This window comes from Dromaius novaehollandiae, chromosome 1, assembly GCF_036370855.1.
Source record: "Dromaius novaehollandiae isolate bDroNov1 chromosome 1, bDroNov1.hap1, whole genome shotgun sequence".
NCBI classification, from domain to species: domain Eukaryota; kingdom Metazoa; phylum Chordata; class Aves; order Casuariiformes; family Dromaiidae; genus Dromaius; species Dromaius novaehollandiae.
This window is the reverse complement of record NC_088098.1, coordinates 62,571,994-62,589,614: the sequence shown is the minus strand read 5'-3', so window position 1 is coordinate 62,589,614 and position 17,621 is coordinate 62,571,994. Positions and strand designations below refer to the sequence as shown.

General features: G+C 38.7%; 1 protein-coding gene across 1 annotated transcript in view; it reads right to left on the bottom strand.

Annotated features, from left to right (window-relative positions):
• Window positions 1–234: 234 nt before the first annotated feature.
• PKP2 (plakophilin 2) overlaps window positions 235–17,621 on the bottom strand; it is a 41,894-nt gene continuing 24,507 nt past the window's right edge. The window contains exons 7-13 of the mRNA XM_026119781.2: window positions 11,757–11,874; window positions 10,164–10,325; window positions 7,826–7,999; window positions 7,049–7,202; window positions 5,391–5,580; window positions 4,334–4,421; window positions 235–2,793 (exon numbers count right to left, since the gene is read on the bottom strand). Coding sequence (XP_025975566.1) covers window positions 2,725–2,793; window positions 4,334–4,421; window positions 5,391–5,580; window positions 7,049–7,202; window positions 7,826–7,999; window positions 10,164–10,325; window positions 11,757–11,874 — 955 coding nt within the window. The 3' untranslated portion in view covers window positions 235–2,724. The remainder of the gene's footprint in view (window positions 2,794–4,333; window positions 4,422–5,390; window positions 5,581–7,048; window positions 7,203–7,825; window positions 8,000–10,163; window positions 10,326–11,756; window positions 11,875–17,621) is intronic.

The following is a 17,621-nucleotide window of genomic DNA, read 5'->3' as shown; positions in this document are numbered from 1 at the left end:
ATAGATCTTGTAAGGGCAAACAAAATATTTGCAGGAGCACTCTGATGCAATCAGTCAGGAACATTACATAGCTTGCCCTCAGTAGCACTCTCTTGTTACAGAAAACTCTATATCCCTGTACCTAGATTTAATTTAAAAATGACTTTGTCCCTTTTATGGAAGGGATAAGGCTTGAAAATGTTTGCTGCATCCCAGCAAGTAGTTTCACTAATAACAACAAAGACCAAAGACAGATTTTTTTCCATTAGAAAGAATGCTTTATTATTTCTCTCTTTAACATTCTTGCTTGCTTTGGAGTCCTGCTGAAATGTTTTTGATTGCATACAAGTAGGAAATCAGCTGTAATAAGGTGTGTCCTTGTCTCTCACCCCTTTTTATAACCTTTCAATTGCTGGCAGGCCTGACATTCCTCTTCATGATTTTTGAACACTCTTGTGATTTTAAAGGGCCACTAACAATAAAAACTGCCCCAAAAGTTAGCATCCTATTCTTAATTACATCTGACTGGCAGTTAGGCATACTAAGTAGGAGATCCAAAACCACCCACCATTGGTCTTTCTCTTTTTTTTTAAACAGACTGAATTTCACAGACCAATGCTTGAGTATTTCTAAAAGCATCTTTCTTGATCTTTAGACTGCAGTTCTCCATTCCTGTGCTACTCTGTCTTTAGGTTTACTCTTTGCATACTAATTTTGCCTACTACTACTTTTTGGGCAGTAAAAGTAGACTAGTCCAGGTCTCCTGGTGTTTATTCATTTATGGTATATGAAGTCTTATTTGGGTTAACACATTAGAAGAAAAGGTTAGATTTTAATTGTTTGTTTTCAGTCACATTAAAAAACAAAACAAAACAAAACAAAACAAAACACTTTCCTCTACATGAGGTGCTGTAAGTTCCCTTCCCCTGTGTTGGTTTTGGACCTGGAGTATTTTGAAAATGACCTCTAAAAAAACAATAGTACTTTTAGAACCTCCTACTGGAATGCATTTGATATGAGTTATTCAAAGCAAATGAAAAGGACTAACAAATCTATGAAAATGATCTGTGATGGGAAAACAGGGTTGTTTGTTTAACTTTCCAGGACATGTTCTGTTCTGGATGCACTTATGTGACTTCCTGAGAAGTCAATGAGAACTATGTGCATCTGCAAGCAGAATTTAGCTCCCTGATAACCAGATACATCTGGGCATCATGCAATGTCACAGTCTGCTGGTGCTGCATTTCTGGTGGGAGCTAAAACTTTGGTCAAGAGTGTTAAAACGAACAGGCCTGATGCTCTCCTCTTTGAGGCCCTGGCTCTAACAATTATGCATCCCCTTCTGGATAAGAACAGCTGTAATAGCTCCTGTACCACCAATTCAGAGTCGGGGTACAGTACAGTGTTGCAGGAAGGCCTGTAAATACATATGCCAAAACCTTGGTTGCCATGGATGTAGCTTAGCTCCCCTGACTCCATCAGAGTAATGTCAGATCATGTCAGCTCATAATCCAGCTTTATATATTTATGTCCAGTGGGTCTAATGGACAATCTAATGGCTGGTTTGTTGAGATAATTCTCACTTACAAAAGGTATCAGATGTGTGTTTTGTGCTTCTCCTCTCTTCCTCTCCTAGGATCAATGGGAACAGTCTTCAGGTGCTTAGGAATTTGTCTTCTCCTGTTACCTATTCCCACATGTGCAGACATACTCCTTCAGTTGTCACATTGCAGGTATTTGCTGTAGGGAGGATCATGATTTCAAGTAAGAGAATATGAAGCAGGATCAGATGAATTCCTTAAGCAACCATGATCCTAATCTTGTGTGTGTGTGTGTGTGTGTGTGTGTGTGTGCATCTCTCTCTTCAACAATAAAGACAAGATTACACCCCCTTGACTACATATAAATATCAACAGAATTATTTTGAGAATGCATTTTTCTTAAAACAATCACTGAATCACTAGCAACTACCTCTTCTACCAATTAACAAAGAATGATGGATTTAAGTTCAGCTTTCTGACAGACACTGGTTCTATTTAAAACCCTTTCTGGACACAGTCATCAATTCCAACAGCTGTGTGAGGGAGGATGGGAGGAGCAAGGCATGATGAGACCTATGTAAAATCTATCATTTTTTTGTTGTTGCTGATGAAATCTCAAAGCAAAGAGGCTTAAGAACCAGTGAGCACATTAATACAAGCAGTACAAAAATAATCGTTTTAACTTCCTCGGTGCTTTCATAATGCAGGTAGTGAAACTGCTTCTTGTGTGTACTCACAAAGTCTGGAGATGCTTATTTAACATGTGTGAAGAAACAAAAAGGTGAAAAATTACTATGTCCTGAGCAGCGCACTTGATGCTTACCCACTGTAGAATTCTATCTGTGTAAAGCAGTGTAAAGAATTTGCTGCCAATCAGCATTTCAAACCTCTCTGCATAAATGCCTGTTAGACTAAAGGCAGTCATGTGAAGCTCTGATTAGTGGTAAACCTGAACGAAACTTTGCCTCAGACATCCTGAAGAATCCGTCTTTGGTTATTCATATATTAGTATATACAAGTGACAACAATGTGATTCAGATTAAAAAGGTAGAACACCTATCCTCTGGTCACTCAAGTCTTATATAAAATCAGCCTCTTTTTTCTGAGATACTTCCTGGTTTGTGGTGGAAACACCAATTGTGTGAAGACAGTTATATTAATTGATGTATTATCTCATTCCTCTTCAGTGGTGTTATGATCTGATTCAATCTTTTAGAGAGTTATAGGCTTTTGTCGTCCTGTTATTGATGAAATCTGTCTTCTTAAAGTCGGCCTTTGGAAAGAAAGAAATAAAAGTATGATCTCCAGTGACAATTCTGCAAGGGAAGGGAAGGTTCACCTGTGTAAAAGCTAGGTGTCTAGCCATGTTAGGGGGCTAGGCAGGCTCATTTGCAGTCATGAAGACAGAACAGACATCTCCCTAGAGTGGAAGATAAGTGAGATAGCCAAAGATAGGTGAGATGAATCATTGCTGGTCAAAGATAGGTGAGATGAATCATTGTTTGGAGTTGCTTAAATCTCTCTACTGACTGTAGGGAGCCTACTCTTCTAGCTTAGCTCTGCCTCAGGATTGTATCAATCTCATTTGATCAACTGATTTCTGTTGCTTGTTAGACTGACTTTGCAAAAATGAGTAGACAATAGGGGGCCTACAGTTTCCAGTGCCCTACTTGGTACTTCTAAGGGACCTGATTTACAGAGGAACAGCAAGTAATCAGCATTGCCTATTATATGCACACCCAAAGTTACATTGACTTCAGAAAATTCATGCCATCAGGGTTACTGTGGTACAGTAAACTCAAGAATGTAGCTGCAAAAAAACAGAGACAATTAAATCTAGTTAAAGGTTATTTGGTTACAGCACTCTTATTTGTGAGCATGGATTTCTGTTTTTTGGGCAGTATACTGATGAGTATGATGCAAGACTGTGAAAGGATACTACTCTAAGTAACTTCTCTTGGGCAAATTTCAACAAAAAATGTGTAGTTCTTACTGATTTTTAAATCTAGTAGCCTGCAGATGCATTTTTCCTTTTCTAAGAAACAAGCTGGCGAATAAATTTTAAAGGCTAGAGCTTGAAAAATGGAATATTTTTAGTTTACAGGGAACTTTAGATGATAGAAGTTCTAAGCAGCAGGAAAATATGGAATGAAAACAGTTTAAAATGCAGAGTTCCACCCAAAGCATTAAACAGGTTGAAGTCACCCGAGTTGTGGGTTCAAAAAGCAGTCAAAGAACCTTGAAAGGAAAGAAACAACCTAGTTTGTTGGCCAATTTATGCCGGTCATTATTTGTTTGATTTTGACTCTGGCAGTTAATATTTGCCAACACCCTTCCCTGGCTCTACCTTTTTGTTTGTGTATAACTAACGCCTGGCCTTAAAGACCATACAAACAACAAGGAGAACAAAATTGCTCTGATTTTAAAGCAAGAAGCTGCCTCGCCCTTCTTTTGCTTTTGCTGGCACCTTCTTCCCTCTGCACCAGGTTGGTTCAGTCAGTGGAGGATGGACACCTACTGTGCATCACTTCTCACTATCTGACAGTTTTGGCAGGCAACATCTGTTTTTTTTCACAAACTTTGCCACTGCATATAAAAGAGAGAATAGGAGCATCAACGAGCAGGAATTAGGTGCATGCATTGCTTGTGCGGGAATATGCACGAGTAATAGAAACACCAGTTAGGAGACTGCTTAAATGCCTGTCACGGGTTCGCTCCTAACAATGCAGAAATGCTGTGTCTCAGAGGACAAAGGAAAGGGTTCTGGAACTGAAAGGACAGATTAAATGTCTTTGCAACAACCCCCATCTTACCTTTTTGTAAGCACTATGGAGATCAGTATGTGACCACAAGGAGTAGAGGAGAAGGGAAGCAGCCCTGCTAGCTTTGCTGAACTTGTTACTGCAATTTTATAAAAATGAAATGTTTAAAATCCCTCTTCACAATCACAGTGCATGTGCAGAATTCACCAAATGTAACCTCTTAGCATTCATTCTGTCTGTTCCCACCTAAATGCTGTTTTATCACTCTTCAGGTATCCAAGCACATTTCACATTGTCCTGACTACCAAACCTAATGCAAGAAACATACCTTCCTGATTTTCTTATTTTAAAAAATAGAGAGAAATGAAGTACTCTGTAGCCTTCAACTTCAACAGCTGTTCACATTCAGTTGAGTAAAATATACTTCAGCATAACAAGCGTTCAGAAGCATCTTTCCCGCAGGTAAAACCTCTGTTTAGCTAGATAGGGTTTATACTATTTAGGGCCTCATCAGGCCTCCTTTACTGAGATGAATTTCCTCTTTAAGAGGGCTCTTTCATTTTGTAAAAGAGAGGACGGCAAACAGAATAATTATTCATATTCAAAAAGCATTAATTATTCTCTTTTATTAAATATTGGTTGCATTTGGTTAAATGTTAAAGGATGATTAAAGAAAATTCAAAATTATCTAAATTGCCACTTTATAAATAGTTTTACATACAGTTCTATCAATTCTATAAAACACATTCTTGAACTCTACTGTTAGAGGCAATCTTGGCTCTATTATGAAGAACAGGAAATACAGAAACCTTTTTTGGGTAGACATGATCTGCTGATCAGCCACTCCATAAGTTTATAGATAATATAGTGCTATCATCCTCTCAGGGGTTATTTAAAATGCTGTAACATGTCCAATTTACCTGTGGATGGAACAGCTGTTGTAAGAGATTTTTCTGTATGTGTAATTCTATTCACAGCACGATTACTTAAGCTGTCTACTCCTTTAGGATACAGTGTTCCCCTCCCACCCCCCCAAACGGCAGATGTTGCAGTTTCCTTTTTTCCCTAGGGAAAGAAGGGGGAGGGAAAGACTTCTCACACATCTCACCTGTCATTCATGCTGATGGTAATAATCTTTGGTAGGCCACCAGTGTTAAGCAGAAGCCGCGCATTGTGGGAACTGCTCTGTGTCAAATTGTACAAGGTGTAGCAGATGGAAGCTGTGGTTTCATAAACAGTATCAGACTCTGGGACAGAATCAGGAAGTATCGAGACCAAATCAGGCAAAACTTCTCTAGCTAGAAGTTAAAAGAGAGACAAACATCTCCATTACTGACAGGTGGATTTTTATTTCAGTACGTACAAGACCTTAGTCCTGCCATTATCTTTTTTTCTTTCCACTGGTAAACCAAGTAAGGCAATTTTCAGAAAATCTATATTTGACAGTATCTTGAAAATGTCAGTTCAGAACAAATGTGGGTTTTTTTAGATAAAACAGAAAATTTTGTGGTTTTTTCAATCATTTTATTTGTGGAAATGTTTAAAATTAAATTTGTCTCAATTTGATATCAAAAGTTCATTTTGCTTTACGGATAGAGACATTTTCATCCAGGAAACGTTCTGCCCTTCCAAAAGTCTGGCAAAAATAAACCTTTGGCCAAAATGACTTGGAGAATTTGACCTGAATCCACATGTTTTTAGTCAACCAGAACCAGCCCATTTTCACAGAGAAAGAGTTTACCAGAAAAATTCCCCCATGTTTTCTCTGCCATGGGTGAAGCAAGAACATTGTGAAGGTACAAGATGAAGAACCTTTCTCAGAGCTTCAGGCTTTTCATTCTTTCCCACATTCTTTTATAGATTGCTTTCCCTGATGAAATGGTTACTGCTTCTTGTCAGGTAAATTCCTACTCTTTCTGGGGGATTCGCCACTTGTAATTTTTAACACCACATGGATTATGCCTTTGAAATCAGGCCAATGACATATTACAATATTTTCATCAATGGGGAATGCTTTCTGAGGATTAAATGGTGCCCAGGATTTTGGAGAATTCTGTAAGTTAATCTGTCACATGAAGCACCTCTTTGCCTCTAATTTCCCCTCCTGCCTTTTGCAGGAACATCAGAGAAAAGGACAACAAATGAAGTGAATTCACTTTGTTCTATCAGTAGGAAAAAAATTCAAATACATTTTAAATTGAAATAAAAATACTCAGAATAGAAATGGCTTCCGATGTGAAACTAATTAAAACATTTTAGAAATAAGGTCCTCCAAAAAGACTAAGCTATTTCCTCTATAGCATATTCTAGCTTCCTTTCTCAAAAAACTCATGCAGGCCAACTGAAAGATGCAAGCTTCCAAAACTTTGCATCTAAAACAAGAAAATACAATGTTTGCTAGAAAAACCACATATGTTCTGTGATTTCTTCCAAAGGATTACATAGCTATGGCAGCACAGAATTCAGCACTTCCCTTCCTTTACCCTATTTTAAGCAGGAGAAAAATATTCTTCTCCAAATCTGTGTATATTTTACTTTTGTTAAGTATTTTTTGAAAGTAACATCAATGGAAGTATCTGATAAGGCACGCACATTTTAGGGAAAACTCTTATTTTCAACCTTGTATACGGACTGAATATATCTGACCTAAAAATCTACTACACCCATATAGCAAGGTTTTTGCTTGTTTCTTTTTTGAAGAAGGATAGCTTAAGGTGAAGAGAGCAGCAAAAGAAAGGCCGAGAGCCAATGTTAGCCTTTGCTTACCTATATCACTTTGCAGAGAGGCGTTGCGAGATAAGTTCCTGAGCAAAGAGACTGCTGTTTTCTTCACCGTCGGGTTGCTTACATGCAGCATATTTCGAATGTTCGGAAGGCCATTTGCCTTCCGAACTACAGTCTGGGCCACTGCAAACGGCATCTGTTATAAGGCATACAACAAGGATGTGTCTTTACCATGAATGTACAGCTTCATAAACAACTGCAGTAGGTTCTCCACATCATTTTAAAGAATGTTTAAAATAGTTTTAATCCAGAGCTATACATAAGTTGCAACAGGAAAGTAAGGTGATATAAAGGAAACTTCAAGTCCCCTTTCTCTCACATGCTCTTTGGCCAGTTCCTCAGCCAAAACATGACAGAGGTCATCATTTTCTTCACCATAATAGTGATCTATGGTCGTGCCAAAGATATTCTCTCCCCATGGGACTTATCCAGGAATAATTATTTTCCACAAAAACACTTTTATTCACTTTTCTAGCACTTACACATCCTTCCATTACGCAATGAATTAGGAAATTACACACATGGAGATGTACACACATGGAGTGAGAAGCAGCAGTCCCCATATTTGCCAAGCAAGAAATATTTCAGTGCTGGCTATGACTTTCCCTTTCAGTGTTCTTAGATTTCATTGACCACATGTGCAAGCCAGTGACTTCTCAGTGGTTATCTGAGTTCAGTGCTGTCAGCATGTTGCACTGCAGCCCTTATGAATCTAAATTCAGAAAGAAAGGATAACAAATAGAAAAAAAGCTGACTTACTGGTCCAGTGCCAGCTGTGAGGTTCTGAAGTGCTCCCAGGGATGCTTCCTGGGTATAGTTCCTGGTACTCTTTGCTATTAAGGAAAGATATATCCTGATCAGTGTGGAATGCCAGAGTGATTCTACGCCTCTGGGATTGCTCTTTTCCTCCGGTAGTGGGGTGTCCTGTTGCTTCTAAACATATAAACAGATCAAACCTTTAGAATCAGTGACCTTATATAACTTAATGTATCACAAGCTGAACTAGCCATTCTGTAACTCTCTAGGTACAGAAGATTTTGCAGAGCTGAACACATGTTAATTTCTTCATGTGAATGAAAGTGAGCATGAAAGTAAGATAGAAATTTATCATCTTATTGTCACTCCTGTTTTAACAATCAAAGGGTCAAAGAAACCTCAAATGAATTAAAAGCTGACTGATGTTCTTTTTCCAAGATAAATACTTCTGTTTGTGGTTTCATCACCCTTCCCTGTTAGCTGAATAGGGGACTGCAATTGAAAGTAAACAATACTAAAATCCTATTCTCATTTTTATCATTTATATGTTGGAATTATTGGCTAAAAAGTGCCCACCAACTAACTCAAGTTCTATTATCAATCACATAAGTCAAAATATGGCAGTTCGACAATCAAACTGCTACCTGACAGTGTAGACAGTTTGACAATCATGCCAGAACAAGAATTCTCACCAATGGGCTCATGTGAGAAATCATTTCAGGTATGTGATGTTTTATGGAATGAACGGGAAGTAATCAAATAAATAGAAATAGGGATGCATTTTTCAGGAGAGAAGATCCTGGTATTTAGTACCACATCGCCAAGAATGCTCACTCCCACAGTCTTGCTCTTGTTATACTGCCCATATGTTGAAATAAGAATACATTTAGGGGAAGACTAGCAGACTATTGTGAGAGGATATTTTACCCTGCTCTTGACTCCCTCTATTTAACTGAGGAGGTCTGTGAAGTTTATTAGGTTCAGGTATTAAAACGAGGCACTACAGGTGAGCTGCTGAGAAGGCCTTTAATCTGGAAGTGAGTGAGTTGGCAAGAAATTAGACTGTCCAGTCAAAATCACTGCATATACCAAACAATTTTGTGTTTGGTGACTCAGCATTGTCCAATGGAAAGAAATTCTTCTGAGCAGGCTTTAGGTCAAAATGAGCTATAAAGCACAAAACGAGATATGCTCTGTATGCTGGAATCCCTTTGAAAAAGTATGCATCAGTCAAATAACCTCAAAAAATGTATAGACCCTTATTTACATTCTTAATATATCTCAAAAAATATTGGTGTTATAAAATAATAATAAAAAATTGAGAATGCAATCTAAACAATTTCATGATGTTCTTGGTATCAAAGAACCATAACTTTATGGAATAGCCATAGGAATACCCCAGTAAAACCAGAAATGTTTGAGGATTTATTGCATATTGTGCAATGTGTTTAATGTGCAATAATTCTTCCAAAATTTCATAGGCTAAGAACAGGCCTGATTTTGCTTTACTTTTACTAACTGAAATCAACATTATAGCATTTGATAACCACAACAAGATCAGCTTTGTGTTCACACTCATTTGTTAGCATTTAAGCTCCTCAGCAAATAATATCAAGTTATGTATGCAAAAAACAACTTTCAAAATTTAAATATTTAATTATACTGGCCATTCCATCTAAAAAGAGGAGATAGGTATGGGGGAAGCTGCTTCTCCTCATTTCTCAGCTACTGACACTGGGGGCAAAGGCCAATGGACACAGAAATGGGGAGAAGGAGGAACAGACACCAGCAAAGCTAATGGATGGGAATTGGGCATCTATGCTTTTTTGTCCCCCATCCTCCTCTCCTGACACCTGTTTTTCTCTCCAACAGTCCCCAGTTGCCAGAATATCTGAGATCTGCACTATGTGGCATAAAAAGAAGAGGTCCTGAGATAGCCCAAAGGCCAGCAAGCCATGAAAGTGGCAAGTCATCTTGCGATGGTTTCAGTGAAGTTCCATGTTGCTGACCACTGATCAGTACAGCACTTCCATAGTTGCTATACATGATATATATACCACATGTTTTTTAAAAGCTGCATCAGTGGGGATGAAACTGTGTGGCAGTACTCCTTAACTAATGAAACTCTGAATTACTATGTCACTTTCATCATCAGCAACTTGAACAAGATAATGGGTATTAGGAAAGGCTACTGATATATTTGCATTTTTGGGGCATAAGAGTGTCACACTACTAGGTATATAACTAAGAAAGAAGCAACCTAAATATATCATAGGCCTTATTCTCTGGATGTTGCTATAACTGATTAACAAAATGAGATAAAACTAAACGTGTGCTTTACCTCTTTCACTTTTCTGCTCCGTGTTCCAAAACAGCCTGGTGTTTTATCACTGGTAGACATATTTCTTCTTTGCATATAGATGCTTTGGGCATAGCTGTCAGGGAGCTCTAACTCTAGTTGATAGGAGAGATTGTGAAGAATGCACACACAATTCTCTGTGGCCTAAAATAACAAAAGAACACAAATCTTTAAGGCTCTTGCATGCATCATTGAATGGACATGTATAGACATGGGAAGAACTTTCATTTTTGCATCTTAAGTAACTAACTGCAGAGCTTAAACAAGAGCTAGTCTTCATGCCAGCAATCCACAAGACTGCATTTACACTGAGAAGTTAAACATGCCCTGGGATGTTCCTGAGCACTGAGGCCAGCTGGCACAGAAGGCCTTGCATTCAGAGTGGGGTGCATGCCTGTTGGAAATGGTCCTGGAACATTATAATTCCCAAACTACCTGGGAATTGTTTGGGCGAGTGCTATTTGGCACACACCAGAAGTGTGCCAGGGAATGTTTCAGAACTTAAAAGGAAAGATGATCATGTACACACCTAGTCATAGTGTCAGCAATAGGAAAGCTTTGTATCTTTCTGAAGGAAGAAATATCTTTCTGTGATAAAAGTGCTCTTTCTGGTTTGATCTGCCCTTCTGAGGGCAGCTAAGGTCAGGTCTGCAGTTTCTGAGTGATGAGACTAGTGGCAAACAGTTATTACCAGTACCTCCTTTTCTGAAAATGAAAAGGGAATGAGTGGTTTTAACGCAAAATGCAGCACGGAGCTATTGACATAAGTGTTATTTGTTGTGATTCTCTCTGAAGCTAATAGCACTGAATATATAGAGATGGAGAAACTCAAGTAACTAATTCTAGAAAAGAACTGTAAATGTGCAGTAATTACTGCTACACTGCACGTTACAGCAGGCAGGCTAGAAGTACTTCACATGCTACAGTTAACCTTCTCATAAGTGACTGCTGGTCTTCTCACCTAACTTCACCCAGCTAGAAGACAACTCTCTAGTCTGAGCAATGTGTTCAGAGTTCATCTGCAGTCAGCGAAGAGAGGATGGGAGAATGTGAGGAACTGGCTTCTGGCGGTGTCCATTTCTTCACATTATCTGTAGTTACTAGCTTGGCCAGAATGCATGACTTCTAAACAAGTTAGGTAAAATGAATGCCATTCTAAATGATGTAAACTCCTTAGTTAAACTGCCACCCAAAGAGATTTAGGTTCTTCATTTCCTTAGGGTTATTTAGCACTAAAAATACAGGAAAGTGCCCCGATTAAATCTTTAAAGTTCCTATCTAGCTCCCTTAGACAACTAAAAGGGGGTACCAGCCTCTTTAGGTGTTTCAGGATCTCTGAAAGCTGTGACTTTGTATCACTTTTAAAAACAGGACAGAAGTTTCTAGCTCTCCCTAGTGATTCTAAAAACATTATCCTAAAGCTAAAGTATGTTGCTTTTTTAGTCAGAAGGAAAAAACATCTTTCTGAACTTTTGTCACTGGTGGCTGTTCTAAAAGCTTTGGAAATGAATATAAGTTTGGCAGTTTCATCACAGCTGTTTCTGAATATTGGCTTCTAGGAATAGTGAAGAATACCTTGTCATTAGGCTCATGATCTGCAATAGCTCCTTGAATATAATACACAAGAGAATCAATCAATCCATCACATTCTCTCATCTTTTTCCTTCCTTCTGGGCCAGCAGAGCTCATGTTTCTGTGCAGGAAGGAATTAGTAAGAAAAGATTTAGTCACACATATTTGTGCCCCTCCAACAAACCTTTACAGCTAAATCTTAAAGCTACTGAAGTTAAGGATGACCAATTCCTTTCTTTAGAGTTGATAATGTAAAATAATATGAGCCTCTGTTCAGTAAAATTTCACTTTAGAGCACTCCCAGACAGTAACAAACACTCCAGAAAAAAAAAGTTGTTGTATTTGGATGGGTAAAATAAGACCTGACTCAAACATTTACTTCAAAATTGAATGAATCCTTTTTAAACAGTCAAACAAGCTAAACTTTTTTCCTATTATTTCATTTTTAGTTACCTTTTTATATCTGGAATGGTTGCTATATCAAAATACCAGAAGAAAAATATCTGTAAAGATTTCCATGCACACAGATCTCCTTTAGCATTAAGCTAAACCAAACCAACTCTTGCTCTAATTTCACCCATCCACAGACATGTTCTGAGATGTTCAGCAGTATTTGTAGATTAGCTGTAAAACTCTGGAAAATGGAAAACAGCTTTTTATATCCTAACCTCACTCTTCTGTTTCGAAACTAACCACAAAATAAACCCACCTTTTCTTACTTGATGATAACTGATCCTAGCTACAGGGCCAAATTCATGTGGTAACATTTTGGGAAATTCTCAAAAGCAGTGCTAATGGGGATGAGGGAATGGGAAGGCAGCCTGCTCTGCATATGACACCAGCAGCCCTACCGACCTCCAGGCGGGAGGCTGAGGTGATGACTTGCAATGCAGTGGCTGTTGCAAGCCTTGCCAAAGGATCAGTGTGAGAACACCAAAGCTTCTTCTATAGCGAACTGGGAAGATTTTGCTACAGCCAACTGGGAAGATTCCGTTATCTAGTTTCCCCACCTCCACCTCAGTGCTCCAAGGATGGACCAAAAGGTGGCTGAGATCTTTTTTTGCTTAGTTTACTCTTTTGCCATTCTCCCTCAGGGTCCCGCAGTGACCAGTAGGCCTATTACCTCATAGGCTTTATAAATGTTTGTTTCCCCTCGCCTCACAGGAAAAGAGATGCATGAGGGATGAGGAAGGGAATGTCTTTTGTACTGTTTCTCATGAACACCAGCTCACTGTGCCAAATGCTTCTTTGTGCTTCTCTGCTGAGACATGGGGCGCTTCTGGCAGTGAATGGCTTCTCTGCTCCACTGAATGCCCTCTGCATAAACTGCCAGTGCAGTTCTCCTGTGTGTCCCCTGGGGAAGTGCATATTCAGATTAAATAATAATGCATTCCAATTACAGTTTTGTTCTAGGTCATGCTGTTACTAATGTCCCTATCTATGAGTTCAGTTTTTCTCTCATGGATTTATATACAACAGAATTAATATCACGGTTCCTCAATATGGCCTATGATAGGCATCACTTTGGAATCTAATTTTACCTATACATAACACATTTGAGAGATGTCATCCTTTCACCAGTTTCTGGTTATGCTGGCAGAAATGTACATGTCACAGCCTTTGTAGTGCATAGCAAAAATAGTTTCTGAGGGACACAGACTAAAAATACCTTTAAAAGATAAGTGTGGAATTTCCCTCCCCAGAGACACTTCAGCTGATACAGCATTTCATTTTGTCGCAATACATTACTTCAAAAATCACTGAGCTTTTGACAACTATAATCATGCTGAGTGGTTGTACAAAGAAAGGCCATCGTTCATCCTTGTTAACTAGCCCAATAGGTGTGGCAGACTTTATAACTCAGGAAGCAGAGAAGAGCATGACTCAGAGGCACTGTTCTGCTCTGCAGAAGAAATGAATTACTGAACTTTGTTTTGTTAAATAGCTTATGCTCTACTCTTTATTCAGTCAGACAGCAGTGTGTGTGTGATTGCTTATCCACTCAGACAGAAATGTGTGTGTGTGTGTGTGTGTACACATATGGCCACTCTATTCTCCATCTTTCTCTGTTTCCTCATTACCACAATTGGACACGGAAGGAAAAGTACTCTCCTGCCAGTCCAATTACAGTCATTACCACTTCCCTCTGCAGAGGGTAGGGTGAGAGCTGTTTGAAGGTAGAGAAGAACATTTCAGGCAAAACCTCGGGGCAATGGGCTGGCAGTCAAAAGTTTGCCTTCTAATTAAAGCTGTGGGAAATTCCAGGAAAAAAGTTACTAGATTTGGAAAAAAGAAACAGACATGTTTCTGAGAAGTCTCACAGAAGAGTTAATGTCTCTCACACACACAAAAAAAGATTAATTTTGAAATAATAGCAACATTTTGCTTAGAAGATTGCAAAACTAAGTTGATCCTCGCTTCACAAGATTTGAGGCTTCTGACAACTGGAACACCTCCTCTAAGCTCAGGAGTTGGACTCTCTCATAGCAGAGCTCCTGAGGACCTGAAGTAGCCAGCATTTGGGTGGTTGCTATGGTTGGGCTGCCCCACAACTGTGGTTCCTGGAAATGCCACAGTGAGACTTCAGGGCTAGCTAGAAACCTTCAAGCCTGCTGTGTTTTACTTGCATTTCATCAGGTCACTGCCATGAATACATCTGTGGAAAAGAGAATCAGCTGGAGTCAAGATCAAGAGTTTTTTTCTAGAAAAACTCTTTTGCTAGACAGGTCCTGATATCTCTAACATGGATTGGTACTGAATGGTTGGGAGAATCCAGCATTAGGGAGATTGTTGCTTGAAGGGATGCTCTCCTTTGAATGACTCAGAACTTAAGTTTTCAGATCCTGTAGCCAGTAAAAATCTGAATTCTGGCATACCCAAAGATGCTAACCCTGGTGACATGCCCCAACTATAGTGCATGCTAGTGTGGATGCACTGTACCAATCGTGTCTCATTTATCTCGCCCAATACTTGTTTCTTCTGTTCTTTCTTGCACACATGCACAGTGTAACTACATCTGTAACTGATGTAGCCCCTTGCCTATCTGCCAGTCGGGTTTATGGAGGCTCAGCTAATTCCCTACTGGAAAATATTTTATGGTCCAGAGATGTAAGGTGGACATAAGGAAAAAGAATAGCAGCGCAGTAAAATAAATTGTCATTTTGAAAGAAACAGAATGATAATATCATTCAATTATTGTTTAATTATATTGCAAATTGAATCAAACGAAAGGGATACTTCCTTCAAGCCCACACTGAGTCACCCATTAGGCAGGCTATGTTGGGAAAGGATTTTGAACAGCTACAAGAGATCCACACTACTGAGAAGAAGAGGACTTTTGCCCCTAGGACTCATTCTGCCAAAACTGGTGATTTGAATTTAACTTAAATTATGAGACTACTTCCTGAAGCAGTTCAGGAAACTTTACTCCCTTCATGCCTTACACAGTTTAAAACTACAACAGAGAGGAAAGGGAATCCAGGGATCTACCTGGTAACTACAGGCACCAGCCTGCAAACTGCTTGCTGGAAATAACAAAATTCCTTTCAGGAATTGGGCGAGTAGATAAGCTGAAGAGGAGACAAGGAAAGATAAGAATGAATGGAAATAAACCTAAAGGAATGGCAATAGTATGTAAACGGCCTTGGTTCAGAGAGTTGTTATCATCAGTCATTTGTTTTACAGCCTCATCTAGAAACTTCCATCACAAACTTGAGCTGCCATTATACTTCTCAACACACAGTGAGAGTTTTGGCTTTACTTGTCAAATGGAACTACTTGCTGAAACTACAGCTTTCCACAGGCTTTATGGGTCAGCACGTAATTTACAAAGAGCTTACAAGGGAGCTGGGACACACAAAGGGTGAAAAATAATAAAAGAAGGAAGTATGCTTGCTATTCTACTGGCTGGGCACAGAGAGGTGAGCTGACTTTTCTGAAGGCAGTTGCCTAAAACATTCTGTAGAGTTACAATACGTAGGGCCACAGGCTGCTCCAATTACAGAACAGTTTAAAAGGAAGACACAATAATGAAACACAGGAGTTGTGATCTTTAGCTTTAACAGTCTTAAATGAAAAGGTCTTCAGGAGGAAGTGTGACCAGTAGGGCTGAACTTTCCAAAACTTACAAGGCAACACCCAGGATAATTTCCCCTCAGCAAAACAATCACATTCTGTCCCTGAAGAACAGAAACCGCTTGCATTACAGAACTTTTGGGAACAGGTATTTCAAGCTAAAAATGGAACAAGATCATTATCAGCACTCAAGGTATAATACAGACAACCAGGTATTAAGCCTTCCTTTTATTTCAAAGGAAGAGTCAGGCCAGAAATGAACTACGTATAAATAACATTTAAACCCATATACTCTGCATGCTGTTGGCATCTTACCCTTTCAGACTGGGAGGATACTTAGCCAATCCGTTTCTATTGGAATTGGAGACAAAACTATGCAGTGTAGTATTTTCAGGCCAAGAAAAAGTGAGTTTACCTCTAAAATCCAACAAGAATTTTCTTGTCTGCAGAAAGTCTGCAATACTGCTCTATAGAGTTCATTACACCAATTTTACCTATTTGCCTGGTTGTCAGGCAACCAATGTACTCTTTTGATTAGGCTTACTTTGCCTGCTCAGGGCACAGTGCTTTTCATTGTGTTTCAGCAGTGAACAATACCATTATTTATTCTAACTGCTAATGCAAAATTGTGTGGTGTACACAGCTTCATTTTATTATATTAAGTTTTTGACCTGCAGGTCTTGCAAAATGCAGTGAAAACAAAACTTTAAGAGTGATTACAGATCTAGAGCAGCAAAAGGGGATTAGCAAATCCTTCTGAAAGACCAGACTTCCTTATCACTCTGCATACATAGACACAGGCACCTTAAGCTTAGGATTCCATAATATTTCTTGCAATAACTGATTAGCAGAACTGCGAGCGTTCTTGTCATTCACTTATTCCAGTGTTAGTATCTGCAATACTATCAGCTGGATGTGGATACACTTCTCCTCCTGCAACTCTGTCAAAGAGGACGAGGAGAGCTTTAGTTTACTAGCTGGTAATTGTGTGGCGCAATGCATACGCCCATGTCAGATGACAGTGTTAGATTTGGACTGTGGGTGTCCCTGTCAGCCAATGATTGTATGTAAATTTTTGAAAAGCAGTTTTGGCATTCTCCCATAACTAAGTACTGTACTATGCATAATGCATTGCACTTCAAAGTACTACTTTTACCCTGTAATAGAAGCTGCAGGCTATAGACTTTATTAACATGCACAACAAACATGTTAGTTTTACAAAAGGAAAGACTAATTACAGATTTATATTCTGGCAAATATATATACTCTTTAAACATCTTATTTGGTAACATAATTCCCTGAATGCACAGTTTTTCATTTTGTGATGTGCTGTTCTTTTAGTTTCAGTTTTTAGGTTTTTTTTAGTTCTTTGTGGAGAAATTTTTCAAAAGAATTAATACGTAAGGAAGGAATACTTCTACTGACCTAATATGGGAAGTGTGTTAATTTCCAATGAAGAAAAGGAAACTGATTCATCTTAAAAATCTTGGAGAGATGGTCTGTACTAATACAGTAAGCCTCATTAAAAACTATTCTTTGCTAGAAAGTATGTTGGCAATCCTCAATCCTGCAGATCAACTTTACCTGTGAATTTTGAAGTCCTTGTTGTTCTCCTCCCAATTATAATTTATAGTGTTTAAGCTCTTTAAGGGGAGAAGGCCTATAATACAGACATCATATTTTAAAAATATATAACTTTTGAAGGTAATAAATTTTTACAGGTAATCTTGGGGCCTCTAGGTAAAGTCAGTTTGAGAGACTTTTTATTAAGGCTGTAGAGCTAACTGCAGCTTG